Raw genomic sequence first — 16,499 nt, 5'->3', positions numbered from 1 at the left:
ATGGTTTGCACATTGGCTGCTTATATATATTATATCGTTCTGTTCTGGTATGGATTCCTGCTTTTCCACCTTTGGGTTGTAGCCCTATGTGATTTAACTGACCTGTTATCAATTTGTATTATGAAAATAAGGAAGAAAGTTGTGTTCCTTTATAAAATTTATCCCGTAATACACTGAGCTGGGTTAATATAACGACATTAAAATATCATTTATGCGTAGGGTGTAATCGGTCAATTAGATCATAGATAGAATTAACTGTTTTATTATTACTTAAATCTATTGCAGTAACAATGTAGATAGTATGTACAAGGAATGTTAATATTACACTCTATAGCTAGCCCAATGGTCTAATGTAACACACAGAATTTACTGACTATATATAGGAGTACTATGTAATATACAGAATTTACTGACTATATCCTAACAATTTTAGTGGAAGAAACATGGATCTCGCCTGAGACTCACGAACAAATCTCATATATTTTGATCTACAGAGGTCGTTGTTAGGCATCTTACTCTGTGTATTTATGCTGCTCTATTGGCACTCTTTTGGATTTCCTCTAGTGGTGTGATGATATGTTGATTTTGTATATGGTTGATGGCTAGACCACGGCTTAGTTTAAAACATGGTGTTACCGTGACTCAGGTGGTTCCGACTTTGTTTGTCATAGCTTGAGCAACATCTTGGATCAGCGACGACACATTGACATATGATGACCCCCCTTGCTCCATTGCTGCTTTTGCCTTTTTTGCAAGCTCAATTGCCCTTTTTCTTCTCTGTTTTCCTTCTTCACTATCATTCATTAACTGTTCAATCACTATCTTAACATCTTCGCGCTTGACCAACGTTTCCATCTTATCTCCATCTTTTGTGTAATAAACTGGAATCTCCACACCAATCCTAACACCAATCTTCAGAATTTCTACCACAAACGTTTCGTTAAGAAACTGATCTGCAAAATGTGGCCATGTAACTACAGGCACTCCAGCACACACAGATTCTAGAGTCGAGTTCCACCCACAGTGCGTTAAGAAACCACCAACGGCTGGGTGTGACAATATCAACACTTGTGGTGCCCAACCGTGGACAATCAACCCTCGGTCTCTCACCCTTGCTTCAAACCCTTCTTTTGAAAACCATTTCTCCAACTCTTCAGTTTTCTTTTTTATGCACCATATGAACGGTATTTTGGTGGACTCAAGTCCTAGCCCGAGCTCAATTAGTTGCTCTGTAGACATGGTCGTGACACTTCCTAAGCACACGTACAACACAGAACCGGGTTCCCTTTCGTCAAGCCATTTCAAATAGTCATGCACGTTCGCAGCCTTATTCCCCCTCTCGGCGACATCCAGATCATCTTTGTTGCACAGCAACACTGGACCTATACACCATACTTTTTTCTCCTTCGCCTTCACAATTTCTTTCACATATTCAGATTCCAACTCTTCAAAAGTATGAATCACAATACCATGTGCAGATTTCTCGGCTTGTATAGCACGAAACCAAAACTCCATCTGACTCGCCGTTGCAGCTTTACCAAAACCAGTAATTTGAAGTTTAGTGACTTCAACTGGATCAGGCAAACCAGGTAGCACGAACCGCTCTGTTTCTGATTCAATCCTTTCTAATATTCTTGAAGAGAAAGCAACATGTGTGCACAAGAGCCAGAAACATCCCGGTCCATGGAACACAATCCGCGGAATATTTAGCCTTTGAGCCACATTTGTCGACCACGGGAAGGTAAAGTCTGATATGATGCAAGATGGAGGAGGAAAGAGTCCACGAAGCAAATTTTCGGCTGGTTTTTCTAGCAGTTGAATAGAAGCAAAGAGCTTCGCGCTGTCTTCTGGCGTGAGAAACCTGTCAAAGGCGTTATAGTCTTCTGGCAAACCAACTTCAGCTAATGGGAGTGTGAGTTCAAGTAGTTGAATCTTCAGATTTGCTTCGTTTGCTCGAGCGATAACTGATTTAAACCGGCTGGCAATATGTGGAGTAGTGACTACAGTGACCATAACACCACGCCCAGCCAGTATACGAGCCATGTCAACCATGGGTATCATATGGCCTTGAGCCATTAAAGGGAACATGACAAAGTGAAGGTCATGGGTGTGAACTGTAGCCATTTCTAACAAGTTGTGTGAGCTTAGAAAGCTTAAGAATTATTGCTGCATAAGCAAGTTTCAGGACTTCGGTTCCAGTCTCTTTTTTTAAATGTACATCAAAATCAATGCCAAAATCAAATAAATTAATATAAGTTATACGGCAGTCTCAATCTTTAATTTCTTAAGTTAATTTGGGTCGTCTTAGGCGTTGTTATTTTAACCAAAATGTTTCTTTCATAATGTGAGACGCATTTGTGCATGACTTTTCGTATGCTATAACAAATCTCATGAAGTATATATAATAGTATAATCTCACGTCATTATTAAAGATGTCAATTATTACATGAAGCTTGCAGACCATAAAATAGCTATTCTTCACAAACTCATGGGAGTCAAAGACAATGAAAGCTTAATTAACCCACCCAACAAATTGAATAATTGATCCGTAACATGCATGGGGCCCATGATTTATGAGGTAAGAGCTTAGGTAAGAAGCATTGGACATATATATGTGGCTAAGTTACGTGTTCTTATTTGTTTCTCCTCGGATAAATGTATTATAGACTGACAAAATATGCCTACTATACTGTCTTGAAAGATAAAGAAAAGCTACTGAACCTGAGTTTGGGTCGTGTAACAGGTCAAAACGGATAACTTTTGTGTGGGTCTAATTTGGTAGTATTAATTGGTTCATCATCAACGACTTGGTCGACTTGAGTATGCTGACCAGCATATACATACGTTAGTGCACGCTATTATGTTTTTGAATCCTTAGGGCGCGTTTGGTTCACAGAATGTTTTTGGAAGGAATGGAATCTATCGAAGGAATTGGAATTTGAAAGAATGGAATTTGACGGAATGTTTTTGATTTTTTGCAAATTCAAGTGTGTGAAGGAATGAGATTCCTTCCTCCGTCCCTAAGGAATGGAGATTCCATCAAATGATGGAATGTTTACATTCCTACGGAATGTAATTCCTCCTTCTTTTAACAACCAAACGCACTAAGGAATGGAATTCAATTCCAATTCCATCAAATTCTATCAAATTCTGTGAACCAAACGCGCCTAGTTTTCTTGGGTAATCGAAAGTGGTTTTTTTTTTTGTGTTACCTACGGATGGTGACTCAGATGTAGCAGTCTAAACGAGTTTTTTTGCCTGTGACCAGTTTCAGCCATTTCCTTAGCCATCCCTAAATATTTGCCCACAATAGGATTTAAAATATCTTGTTGATGCATGGTTCTTAGTCTCCTATAGTCTAACTGTAAATTTATAAGAAAACTCATTTCGAAATTTAAACACTGTGATTACTAATCAAAATAAGAATCAGAACATAAATCTTGATATAGAAATGATGACTAGCAATTTTCTACAACTTGATTAGCCTGCAAGGCCCTTATTTGTGTGTAACATGATGTCTTCAATGAACAACTTCAAATTAAGATGAGATGATCCTCCATCTTCAATTGCTTTCTCAGCCATTTTCTTAAAATACTTTGCTTTCTTCCGTCTTTCTTCTCCTTCTTCTCCATCATCCATAACTATCCTTACAGCCTTACACACATCCTCCTTTGTTACTTGAATCTCGACCGCATCTTCCTCTTCTAAATACATCACTCGTTGAGCTCCAACTCCAACACCCGTACCCGCAACTTGTACAACCACCCTCTCGTTAAAAAACTGCTCCGCAAATTGAGGCCACGTGATCATTGGCAAACCGGCACAAACCCCTTCAATCGTCGAGTTCCAACCACAATGGGTCAAAAACGCACCCATGGCCCTATGTGACAGGATTAGCACTTGCGGTGCCCACCCCCGAACCAAAACCCCTGTTCCTTTCACTCGTGATTCAAACCCGTCTTCAGCCAACCATTTCTCTATGTCTTCTGTTTTACCTCCACCTTTCACTACCAAAATAAACGGATAACCCGAGTCTTCTAGGCCTAGAGCGAGTTCTTTAAACTGTAGAGGCGTTAACCGTGTAAGGCTGCCTAAACATACATAGATGACACTCCTTGTATTTTGTGAATCGAGCCATTTTAAGCACGAATGGTCGTTAAGTGAACCGTTGTTTCCACGCTGAGCTTTATCCAAGTCATTCTTGTTGGAATTCGAAAACGGGCCAATACACCAAACCCTACCATTCTTCAGTTTTCGATATTCATCGATATATCGTGTTTCCAGCTCTTCAAAACTGTTAACTATGCTCCCATATGCTCCTAACTCGACTTCTCGAATCTTCTCTCGAACTTTTTTGAATTCCTTCGCTTTTGCACTGTTGCCAGGATTGAACAATCCGGGCAACTGGGATTTAGTCATGGATATTTCATCCGGCAAACCGGGCAAGATAAACGGGTCAAAATCAGTGACTTTTTCATGAACCTTGGAAACACATATATACTGTGTAGCTAACTGAGTGAAACAACTCATTCCATCGAAAATAACCCAAGGAATCTGAAACTTTTCAGCAACATCTGATGTCCATGATAAATTTTTATCAGAAATGATACAACTCGGTTTCGGTTTAAGTTCGTTAAACATCTCTTCAAGTGGTTGTTTAAGAGTAGCAGATGCATCAAAGAAGTTTTTGGAAAGGTTAAATGTGGGCAAATCGTCTACACTTTCGCATCCTCCGGGTAACCCGAAGTCTGAGGCTGGGAATTTTAGCTTGAGGATTCGGATAGGAAGGCCGGAAGCGATGGCTCGGTCTAGGACCGAGCCAAATCTTTCGGCGTTTCGGGGTGTGATGACAATAGTGACTGTGACAGATTGTTGTGCTATGAGTTTGGCCATGTCCACCATTGGAATGAGATGGCCTGGACACATTAGAGGTATGATAATAAAGTGAAGATTGGAAGTCATCATTTCAGTCTCCAAGTTAAAGTATGATCTATTTGGTGATTATTGTTATTTTTTGGGTTTGTGATACACAGATATAATGTTTGGAAACTTAGGGGAAGTTTGGTTCATAGAATGTTTTTGTAGGAATTGGAATCTTGTAAAGAAATTGGAATTTGATGGAATTGAAATTCGAAAGTTTTAAAATATGTATTGTGTTTGGTTTCCAAAATTTAATAGAATCTTGTCAAAAAGAAATAAAAAGTAAATTACGTAAATGACAAAATTGCCCATTAGTAGAACACCCAATAATCATACATATATATTTTGTATATCACATTATCACCATACCAATAATTCATTCCAAAATATCTGGCTCTTTGACCCTTCCACTCTGATGTTTTTTTCTCTGTATCACACTTTCTCTCACATACGCATGAAACAAATTCCATTTATCTTTGAAAGAAATCTCATTTTTACAAATACAATCATGTCATTTAATCAGATAGAAAAAAAAAGAAAGAAAAAAAAAAGAAGAAAAACATATATTACAGCAGCGGTCTCGGATTGGATGGTCCAACATAGATGTCTGACGATGGCTGGTTTTAATGGTGGTCCAACGGTGGTGATTAGTGGCCAAGACGGTCCAACAGAGATGGGCTCAATGGGCGGTTTTAGTGGTGGTCCAATGATGGTGGTCAGTCGTCATGGCGGTGGTTGGTGATGGTGTTTGGTGGCGGTCCAACAAAGATTGAGTTAATGGTCGATTTAGTGATAGCGAGTGGTTGGTGATGGTGATTGATGGCGGTGGACCAACAGATATGTCAAGAAGAAATAAGAATGTTTACTTTGTTATTTAGGGGTTTTTTTTTGTCAAATGGTTTCAATTCCGGTGGAATTCTAAACTTTTCATGGGTTTATTGAAGGAATTTGAAATTCTGGATTTTAAGGAATTTGAAGGAAAGTTATGAATTCCAATTCCATCATTTATCAAACCAAACAAGCTCATGAATGGAATTCAACATTCCAATTCTTTAGAATTCTTTAAAATTCCATGAACCACACACCCCCTTATAGTGGTCGGTGTGGTTATAAAATCCAATTGCTTGTTGGTATAGACTATGGACCAATCTTAAGGGTCGGCCATGTGTGAGTGGTTAGTCTCGCCGCTCAATGGAACACTACCGTCCACACAAAAAACACGGTGTGGCGTGGATTTGAGTGGTAGAACCACTAACTTTAAAGCTGCGTGGTCATTTCGTATTCACTTTTTTTTTTGTCTCTTTCCTTTTTGTCTTTTATTGTTAATATATTTATAATGTATAGTATGGTGTGAATGGTGGATAATAAGTGTTGGGTTGTAAAAAAAATGGATTATGGTATGAATGAAAGATAAATGAGGTGACATAAAAAAATTGTTAAAGATTGAGTAATGAAAAAGTTGATAGAATGTAATTAAGATTGAGTAATGAAAAATTTGATAGAATGTAATTAAGATTGAGTAATGAAAAAGTTGATAAATGTAAGCTAACAACCCTCTTATAAACTCAATTAAAACGATTCAAAGATAATAAACAAATCACAATACGGTACATGTGTCCTTTTTAGCTTTTTTGAAAGATTTTAAAGTTGATGTTAATTTTGATTGTGATGTTAAAACATTTTTTAACCCACAATAATAATATATTTGTCTAACGACCACAATAATAATAAAAGATGAAGATTTGACTGACTTTTGTCTTATTAATTATTATCATAGTAGTATATAAAAGGAAACTAGAAAGGAAAAAGAAAAGTTGAAAAAAGGCAGTGAATACAATGCGATCTTGAAAAGTGAAATACAAAATTCATAAACCATTGAAAGGAGTTAACTTGGCTTTAGATCTCGATGGAAATAGCCCACATTTTTATGTTTTTTTTTGTTAGTAGATTTGAAATCTTCATTATCTTTCAAATTTTGTTTGTATTCATAAATATATTCAATTTTGTTTGTATATGTTTTTATTTTGTGATAAGATTGAAACGAGTTGTGAATGTTACATGATCAGTTTGGGATTTTGAGTTTTGTGAATGGAGATCTGCTTGTGTAAAAATTCTGGACCAAACTGTATTTTTTTAAAGTTAGGGATGAAAGCTGTAAGTAATGATCTACAATAGGGATGATTTCTGTAATTAACTCTGGGTATTAGTAAGTCAATTTATGAGATTACCCATCACGTGCAAATCACGTGACCTGATTTTAAACGGATGTTTATGGTCAGGACTAAAACTGTTGACGAAACAAAGTTTTTTGGACTAAAACTATAATTTTTAAAAGTTAGAGATGAAACCTGCAAGCTGGGTACCACGACAGGGACGATTTCTGTAATTAACTCTAAATTATATTATCATAAATTATGTGATTCTAGTAATGAATGCTTTCTTCTAACTACCATATATAAGCATGTTTAAAGAAAGAGGAGATGTTAATATTATTATATCTGATAAAAGTATCATAATATATAAGTTAAGCTTAGTACAAGCAAGTATTTTAGAGTTCTTGTGGTAAACTTGTACATCCATATTAAATATTCCTTTTTTTTTTTTAAAGAAATGAATAATAGTTACGTACGCAGATTCATCTTCAATATCTTATCTTTCTCCCCTGCCTAAGAAAAAAGTTTGGGTTATCTCTCTAGTGACGTAAGAGCATATGTATGACATAGTTTGGCCATTTTATACGATATCCAAAATATTATTTGTACCTTGGTTCATGGAAGAATTGAAATATTTATAGGATCCTTTGTTGTGTAGGTTTAGAATCGAAGCTATGGAAATAGGTTTGATCATTTCTAATACAAGAATAGCATCACGCGAGGTCGCAAGCAAAGTTTAATGATTTTTAAAATTATTTAAATCTTGGTTTAACTTGAAATTTTGGCTAAATAAAATTATTTAAAATTTTTTCACGACAAAGTCTAACTTTGTCATCTATATTCAAATTTTTTTTTTTTTTATTTTTTAAATTTGTTCTTGGAACATTTTAAAAAATAAAAATGGCAAAAAGTATTTCCATTTGTTAGAAATGGAATAATAGTAATATCGCATTTCGTTAACAAAACTCAAATTTTAAGACTCTTTAATTTCTTAAATGCTTTAACATGTAGTAGGGTCGTAGGGATATGTGTATGAATATAGACTCGCATATTTAATTTGCATATAAAACGAACAAGGTTTAAAAAAGAACCTTACATAAACCTAATAGAACGTTTCTGAGCTTAAAGCAAAAGAATGGGATTTAAGTTCCTAGCTAGGGAAAGGTATATTCTTTTTAACTAAGTGAAATGAAATTTTGTTTACATTTTTTTGTTTGTTAGATAAACGAACGTCCTGCTGGCCAGATGCTTTATAAATTGTTTGCATTTGACTGTCGACAAGCGTAATTGTTGTATTGTTTAATACTTTGGGCTTCCTATTTATTGTTGATTTTGATTATTAATTATTTACATGTGATATGGGCATAAAGACATACACTTCGTACAACATATGTATGTAGCCGGCCAAACTCCAATACTTATGTACTTGAAAATAGTGGTACATTTATATCACGATACTAAGTTTCTTATCCCGGCCCGTAGTTATTATACTTACTCATGTGATAAAAAGATATATATTTTAATAAGAGAATCTTAAGAACTATTGATCTAACTAGCTTATTTTGCAAGCTCATAGCTTATTTTCAAGTTTTACTAATGTTTAAAATTAATTTAGAATAACTGTTTATAATTAACCCATTTGAAACAGAAATTGTAATATTTGTACATAATGCTTCAAAATTTGTACATCTTGTTATCGACTTGACATGGGGGCTCAAGTCACACCAACTTATATCGGATTGATTTTGATGACTTGTACCTAACTACCTATCAGAAAATTCGTAACCGTTAACCTCTTTCACTTACAAAATTTGCTGCTACATCAGCATCACCTTCTCCTTCACCTTTAACCGTTCACCTACCATTTGGACCCCATTTTATTTAATTAAAAACACAATACATTTAACTAAAAATAATATATTTCATTTATATATATATATATATATATTAAAATTTCATTAAGTTACTTGTAAATAAAAATAGATATATAAAATTCATTAACTTATAAACTAAAACTAACATATTTCATCTCTTAAATGGGTCAAAATTAAGTTTCAATTTAAATGGTTGCTAGTGTATTACCTTCTAAAATAGTTGAAAATAAAAATAGATTACATTATGTGTTAGTATAGTTTTAGTGTTTTACAACTATAAAGTGTAATACTCCATCTATATATATGAATTTCATGTACACCCCATTGATGGTCCTACTCTATGCTCACATGTACAAAAAGAACAAAACAATGGTACATAGTTTCAGTCGGTGATTATGTTCACCGAGTCCCATTTCACCTATATATTTGACCGACTAAGCTTAAGGTTTTCACCATCTTTTCCCTTGTCATCTCATTTCAATCACCTTTCTTTCACCCAAGCTTTACAAATGGTCTCATATCCGAGTTTTATGGGGGTTATTTTTTTATTCATTTTATAAAAAACCCGTCTTTTATGTATTTTGAGCCTTAATACCTCTCCATAGTGTATGAGGTTGATATATAAACAGTCTTACATGTACCTATCAGAAATGTTGTTTTTAGGTTCACTTGCAAAGGTGAGGAACGAACATTTATCTTGTCTTCTGAGGCAAATGTGTTAACCACTTGATCCAACCATGTTATGTACATATTCAAAATCTAACTATTTTTGTCGGCTTATGTTCAAATGTGCAACTATGATATAATAGGTTTCGTGGATTTGTTAATTAGCACCTTTAAATTAAAACCAAGGGTTAAGATTAAATGACTAATCTTTGATTAATTTTAATTTAGGGGTCAAGATTGTCTCAATTTTACCCCTCAAGTTATTTCCGACTCGAAAGATATCCACCTATTTTTGTTTTGAATTATTGCGTGGCTTGTTGATTATCCACATTTTACAATGGTGTCTTTTCCAACAATATGTATTCTAAGCTTTTTCTTCTTTCAATTATATCACGTGCTCTAAAGTAGTGTTTCTGGTTATAAGTTTATAACATTAACTTTTAACTAATCAGTAGTATGCAAAATATTGAAACTCACTGAATTTTACTACAATGATATTTTCTTTCAGAGACGTATAGAATTTTACTTTTTGTGACACATCCTTATGGCCTAAGAACTAGATTGATGGCTCACATGGTTTATGTCGATCGATCATGGTATTTTCAATTAATTAAGTATGATATTGCTATATCAAATTTTAACTATCTACAACAATTTATTTAGAATACAGTTATACACTGCGTTATAAATTTTGTATTTTTGTTGTATAAATATCGTACCCCAATTTAACTAATGTGTGATTGATGTTCATTCTGGCATGTTTGTTTATTAATCCTGCTTAAACAGTTAATATCTTGAATCAACGATGTTACATTGACACAAGAAGACCCCCCTTCAGCCATTGCTCTCTTGGCCATTTGGCCAAGCTCCGTCACTCTTTTCCTTCTCTGTTTCGCTTCGTCTTCATCTTCATTCATTAACCGTTCTACTGCCTCCTTCACATCCACTTTCTTAACCAACGCTTCTATGCTATCTTCATCCGGAATCTCCACACCGATCCCAACTCCAATCTTGTGAATATCTACTATGAAGGCTTCATTAAGAAACTGGTCCGCAAAATGTGGCCATGTAACCATAGGCACTCCAGCACAAACAGATTCTAGAGTCGAGTTCCACCCACAGTGTGTTAAGAAGCCTCCAACGGCCCGGTGTGACAATATCAACACTTGTGGGGCCCAACCGTGGACTATCAACCCTCGGTCTTTCACCCTTTCTTCAAACCCCTCTTCTGAAAACCACTTCTCTAGCTCTTCAGTTTTTTTTCTTATGCACCACACGAAGGGTCGGTTAGTGGCCTCGAGACCTAACCCGAGCTCAATCCCTTGTTGTGAGGAAACATGGGCAAGACTTCCCAAGCCAACATAGATAACAGACCCCGGCTCCTTTGCATCCAACCATTTCAAGCAGTCGGATTCATTAACCGCGGCCCGGTTTCCCCTGTCTGCTAAATCCTTGTTATCTTTGTTGCATAATGAAACCGGGCCTATACACCATACTTTCTTGTGTTTCAGCCTTGCTAATTCTTGAGCATACTCGGGTTCCAACTCGTTAAAACTATTAACCACAATCCCATATGCATCTCTCTCGGCTTTTTGAAACCGGTCCCTAAACAACTTCTCTTTAGCAGATATTGTTTTGGAGGTACCCAAGAATTGAAGTTTAGTAACTTCAATTCGGTCAGGCAAGCCGGGAATCACAAACCGTTCTGAGTCAGACTCAATCTGTTCCAAAATGTTTGTAGCGGATACAAGGTGCTTGCACACGAGCCAGAAGCACCCTGGTCCATAGAAAACAAGCCGGGGGATGTTAAACTTCCGAGCCACATCTTGAGTCCACGTAAAAGGAGAATCTGAGATTATACATGAAGGAGGAGGACATAGTCCGCGAAACAGTTGCTCAATGGGTTGTTGGAGCAAGTCCATGGCCTCGAAGAGCTTGACCTTGATGTCAGTTGGTGGAACACTTTCAAGGCTTTCGAACCCTTGTGGCAAACCAACTTTATCTAATGGGAGTGGAAGTTCAAGCAGCTGGATTTTGAGTTTGGCTCGGGTCACGATCCCTCTAACACGATTTGCGAGAAGCGGAGTGGTGGCTATGGAGACTGTGGCGCCACGGTGGGCTAGTATTCTGGCCATATCTACCATGGGTATCATATGGCCTTGAGCCATTAGAGGAAACAAGACAAAGTGAAGATTATTATCGGTAGCCATATATAATTGATACAGTATATATATTTCTACGTACTGATCGATCAGTTGTGAATGTGAACGTACTAGCCTAGCTACTAGGATATTTATATAATTTGAGACGTAAATGTTATGCATAAAAGGAGATGTTAACTAAAGTCGGTCTCTCTTCGATAATTTGTTCACGTGAATTAATTAAGCATAACCATTAATTTATTTTAATCCACCGTTTCCAAAAATATATCTTCGATCATTTCTTTTGAGAACCATATATCAACCTTACATTTTTTTAAATATATATATATATATATGATACTAGGTGTTTTACCGATTATTAAATTAATTTTTTGAAAAATAATTTTGACACGGATAATTAAAAAAGAATTGGTTTAATGATAAAAAATTTATTAATAATTTTCTTGAACCCAATTAAGTTGACTATACATGTAAAAATCTAAATAATATATTTGACCATAAAAAATTCCAAAAACCCCAAAATAGTTTATTAATATTTATATTTGATGAGAATTTATTAAAATATCTTTGCCATATATAGAATTCTTAGAATTCATTAAATATGTTTAAATAAGATAATTATTATAAAAATTTATAAAAATGACACATGGGATAAAAGCTTATGTGTCAATTTTTAAAAATGGCTTTAAATTGAAAGAGGTTTTAAATTGTTAGGATAACTACTCTTTTAATAGATATATAGATAGATAGATTTGGGTGTATATGTGTGACACCTGAACTTAGTAACTTTTTTGTGTTGTACATCTATATACTTCTATACTACTATATAAAAATTATAACCCCATCTTGAAAGTTTACAAAAATAGGACATCCGAATTAACTAAAATACCTTTAATGAATTAAATCACCATCAACCCTTAATATTAAATTATACCATTAGTCCATTATATTATAAAATATCTCTAAACCCCTTTAAATCAAATACATTTACATACACCAATAGATGTCGCGCACCCCATCATCGTCGGCCCGTCGCCGCATTGTGCGGGTACCATGCTCGTTGTACATAATGTAAATAAGGATCTTTACTCGGGCGCAATTTTTATGTGTACATCAATGATTCAGATATTATCGATTGTTATTTAAAAAACTTTTAGCGATATATCTAAAGGTGTCATCAAATTCTAGCAAATTAAAAACTAAATTAGACTAGTAGCGACCCATTAATTTATGACATCGATTTGTTGCGTGACCCCGATCGATGAGTGAATTGAATCTATACATTCTTCGATCTTCTTTTAGTGACAGATGAGTGTTTTCTTTTTTTTTTCTTTAATTTAAAACTGTGAATTGTATTAATACTTAAATATTTACAAATAAGGACAGAGCACTTGGTATACCAAGGCTTATACACCAGAAAAAAAAAAAAAACTAGAATCTCCAAACAAACAATACTCTAGACATAATTCCAACCAATTCAATCGAGAAATATATACTTGAAATATGCTAGAAAAGGATCAAGCAAGCATACTTCAAGATATATTAGCAGATCACCACCATAATTCAGCTAACCACAATATTGTGATTAACCCACTTTAAACCCTGTACATGAGGGGCTTAGGCATAGGACGAAGTGGACGACTGACCGAGGTCTGCTTTTTTAGCTGCTTGAATTTTTATTTTTTTTATGTATATATATAAAAAATATATGTTGTTAATTAAGTCCGTTACAAATTTTAACAATTATCCAAAAATTAAACCATAATACTTAAAAAAAAAAAACTCACGTACCAATTTATTATAACATTTATCATCGCTATTATATCTCAGTATATATAATTATAGTTGTTGCACTTATCTTTTGGGCATTTTTTATTTATTTTCCGGTCGAGGTCCATAAATCCTCAGAGACGGCACTGACCCTGTAAATAACTTTTTATAAAAGGGCTTCCTGCATGTGGAAGAAAGTAATTAAGACCAGTCAAACGAGAGAGTAAGTATGCAAATCGCATTATAATTAATTAAAACAAATGCTTCGGGTTATAATACTGTATTATTTTTGCTAGCTAGCTGCCAAAGCAAAAATTACATTACAATCACAATGTAAGGACATAGTAGTACAATATGAAAGTATAACTAACTTGAAAAAATATATAGTAGCTAGTTTCTTTCTAATACGTACGAAGCTAGCTAGCTAGTATTTTATTACACTATTATTGTTTATGATTCATTATTGATTTATATGGATAAATCTGCTCTCTATGTGTTAAGCCGCGCGCCGCCTTTGAGTTAAATCTTGGATCAAGGATTTCACATTGACATCAGAAGACCGGCCCCCCTTCCGCCGTTGCTATCTTTGCCATTTCTGAAAGCTTTTCCGCTCTCTTTTTTCTTTGTTTCCCGGCTTCATCTTCTTCCATTAGGCATTCGACAGCCGCCTTGACATCCTCCTTCGTTACCAGCAGTGCTTCAATCTTATCTTCTTCCCCGTAAGGAACAGGAACTAATCCTAACGCCTTGAGCCCTAATCCGATCGATCTCAATCCCTGGTCACGCGAGCTAAACTTCCTAAGCAGACGTACAGCACGGACCCAGGTTCCCTTTCATGAAGCAGTTGATCGCAGCCTTGTTTCCTCTCTCGGCTATATCCAGACTATCTTGATTGCATAGGGAAACAGGACCTATACACCATACTTTTGTATCTCTAGCCTTTGAGAGTTCCTTAACATACTCGGGTTCCAATTCATTAAATGTATTAACCACGACACCGTATGAAGCTTTTTGAGCTTCTATAATACGGGCCAAGAACCATTTCTGATCATCATCATCATCATCATCTATGCTTGTTTTAGGGCTACCAATGATATGATGTTTACAAACTTCAATTTGGTGTGGCAAACTGGGCAGCACGGGCCAAGAGCTTGCCCGGGGTACGTATTAGATGATGGAAGTTTGTCAACGGTCTCGCAACCTTCTAGTAAACCAACTTCAGCTAACGGGAGTCGCAGTTCAACTAGCTCTATCCTCAGCCTAGCTTCGACTACTGCTCTGGTAATCACGGGTCTAAACGGGCTGGCAGCAAGAGGGGTGGTGATTAAGGTGACCGTAGCGCCACACTGGGCTAGTATGCGGGCAATGTCCACCATGGGTATAATATGGCCGTGAGCCATTCATTAGAGGAATAAGAACAAAGTGAAGTTTAGTCGGGGGTGTATCCATTTTTAATGAATATATATATGTATATTTTTAAAGAATTATTGATTACAAATTCTGCGAATTGGGTACGTACGTGTTCACTTACATATATAAGCTATGCAATAAGTGGTACTAGCTAGAAAAGAAAATAAAATGCTTCCAAATAATATATGTGATTTTGGTACTAGACAAGAATACAAGAAAAAAAAAAAAAACTTAATTAAATACAGCACTACAAGATGTTTGCGTTTTTAAATAGCTGCCTACTGGTTGGTGACATCTTGAATGATATATGGTACATACATTAATTAATAGTATATGATTTGAAACTTTCTAAAGGTTCTAAAAAGACTTATATAGCCCGGAATTATAACCTTGGAAGTTGACAATGCTGAAGTGAATTTTCCCTCTATATGTTCAAAATTAGCTTAATTTTGATGCATACAGTTCGAGTGTTTAAACTGATTTCTAAATTTGCGATCGATGTTATTTTGGTTCACTAAAAATTAAATTTACTAGATACATTATTTTACACGTTAACTTATTTCTGTTAAATCACTCTACACAAAGATGAAGAGCAAAATCTAACTTTTATTTCTTTAGTTTCTTACTAAAACTATCTCACTTAACTTATTAGTAACATTATTATGATGAATAAATATATAACAACAATAACAGGTTTGTAACTATTTTGATTGGAAGATGAATTTTGTTTTAAATGTAATGATAAAACTGTTCTAATCTAAACAAAATTGCAAAAGTTATGTGCCAATGCAATCCCGAGTTTAGTACATATAGCCAAAAGTTACTCGAATGAATTTTGTCATATTAGTTTTCTCTACTTTTTTAATGTAACTTAACAAGTGCGCATGTAACTATTAATCGTCGTTTTAAAAATAACTTATCATTCACATAGGCAATAGCGATGGCAACATGTATTTATATAATATTAGATGGATGTCCACGCATTGCGACAGCTAAACGGTGATGGTTTTAGGGATTTATGGTTGTGGTAGTAATGGACTGCGGTGATTTACGACGGTGTGTGGTTATGGTGAGATATGTGTGTTTGTGTGTATGTGTTCAATGTGGGCATAGGAGAAAAAGAGGGAAATGAGGAGCGTGTAGAGTTTTGTTTGTGTATATAGGTATTTTGGGTATAAAAAAAAATATTAAATTAAGAACTCTTAGTTCGAGAGTATAGATATATACAAGTATAGATAGTAACACATTATTCAAGCCATTTGATTATTAGAATGATATCTATATAATATAGGAATTAATTAAGAGTTAGGACCACGTTATTCTAGCCAATTCGGATGATCGGTGGGATGATTGCCTGATTGGTATACTCAAAGTACTCAATCAACTAAAAACAATAAATGATAAGAAAATTTATTGCGATGTGAGGACATTCTCGCTAGAGCATTAGCAACCAAAAACGATGATTGGAGTTGATATTTTGAGAGCATAGTGTGTGTGGTAAAATGTGAGGCCGATCCCGAATAATGAATTGACATTTTGTACCG

The 16,499-nt window shown here is 35.2% G+C and overlaps 3 protein-coding genes across 3 annotated transcripts; all 3 read right to left on the bottom strand.

Annotated features, from left to right (window-relative positions):
* Window positions 1-348: 348 nt before the first annotated feature.
* On the bottom strand, window positions 349-2,355 carry LOC122586461 (UDP-glycosyltransferase 73E1-like). The gene has a single exon (XM_043758453.1). The coding sequence runs from the start codon at window positions 2,122-2,124 to the stop codon at window positions 643-645; it is 1,482 nt and encodes a 493-aa protein (XP_043614388.1). The 5' UTR covers window positions 2,125-2,355; the 3' UTR covers window positions 349-642.
* Window positions 2,356-3,385: 1,030 nt separating this feature from the next.
* Window positions 3,386-5,051, bottom strand: LOC122600231 (UDP-glycosyltransferase 73C3-like). Its single transcript, XM_043772919.1, has one exon. It carries the CDS (start codon window positions 4,963-4,965, stop codon window positions 3,481-3,483), a length of 1,485 nt encoding a protein of 494 aa, XP_043628854.1. The 5' UTR covers window positions 4,966-5,051; the 3' UTR covers window positions 3,386-3,480.
* Window positions 5,052-10,337: 5,286 nt separating this feature from the next.
* On the bottom strand, window positions 10,338-11,892 carry LOC122608086 (UDP-glycosyltransferase 73E1-like). Its single transcript, XM_043781176.1, has one exon. It carries the CDS (start codon window positions 11,821-11,823, stop codon window positions 10,339-10,341), a length of 1,485 nt encoding a protein of 494 aa, XP_043637111.1. The 5' UTR covers window positions 11,824-11,892; the 3' UTR covers window position 10,338.
* Between the last annotated feature and the right edge of the window lie 4,607 nt (window positions 11,893-16,499).

The sequence above is a fragment of the Erigeron canadensis genome, chromosome 1, assembly GCF_010389155.1.
Source record: "Erigeron canadensis isolate Cc75 chromosome 1, C_canadensis_v1, whole genome shotgun sequence".
In the NCBI taxonomy this organism is placed as follows: Eukaryota; Viridiplantae; Streptophyta; class Magnoliopsida; order Asterales; family Asteraceae; genus Erigeron; species Erigeron canadensis.
This window is presented reverse-complemented; position numbering and strand designations above follow the sequence as displayed.

What these genes read in the sequence shown, in the direction of transcription:
- LOC122586461 (XM_043758453.1), bottom strand. Translation starts at nt 2,124, where the DNA reads ATGGCTACAGTTCACACCCATGACCTTCACTTTGTCATGTTCCCTTTA.
- LOC122600231 (XM_043772919.1), bottom strand. Translation starts at nt 4,965, where the DNA reads ATGATGACTTCCAATCTTCACTTTATTATCATACCTCTAATGTGTCCA.
- LOC122608086 (XM_043781176.1), bottom strand. Translation starts at nt 11,823, where the DNA reads ATGGCTACCGATAATAATCTTCACTTTGTCTTGTTTCCTCTAATGGCT.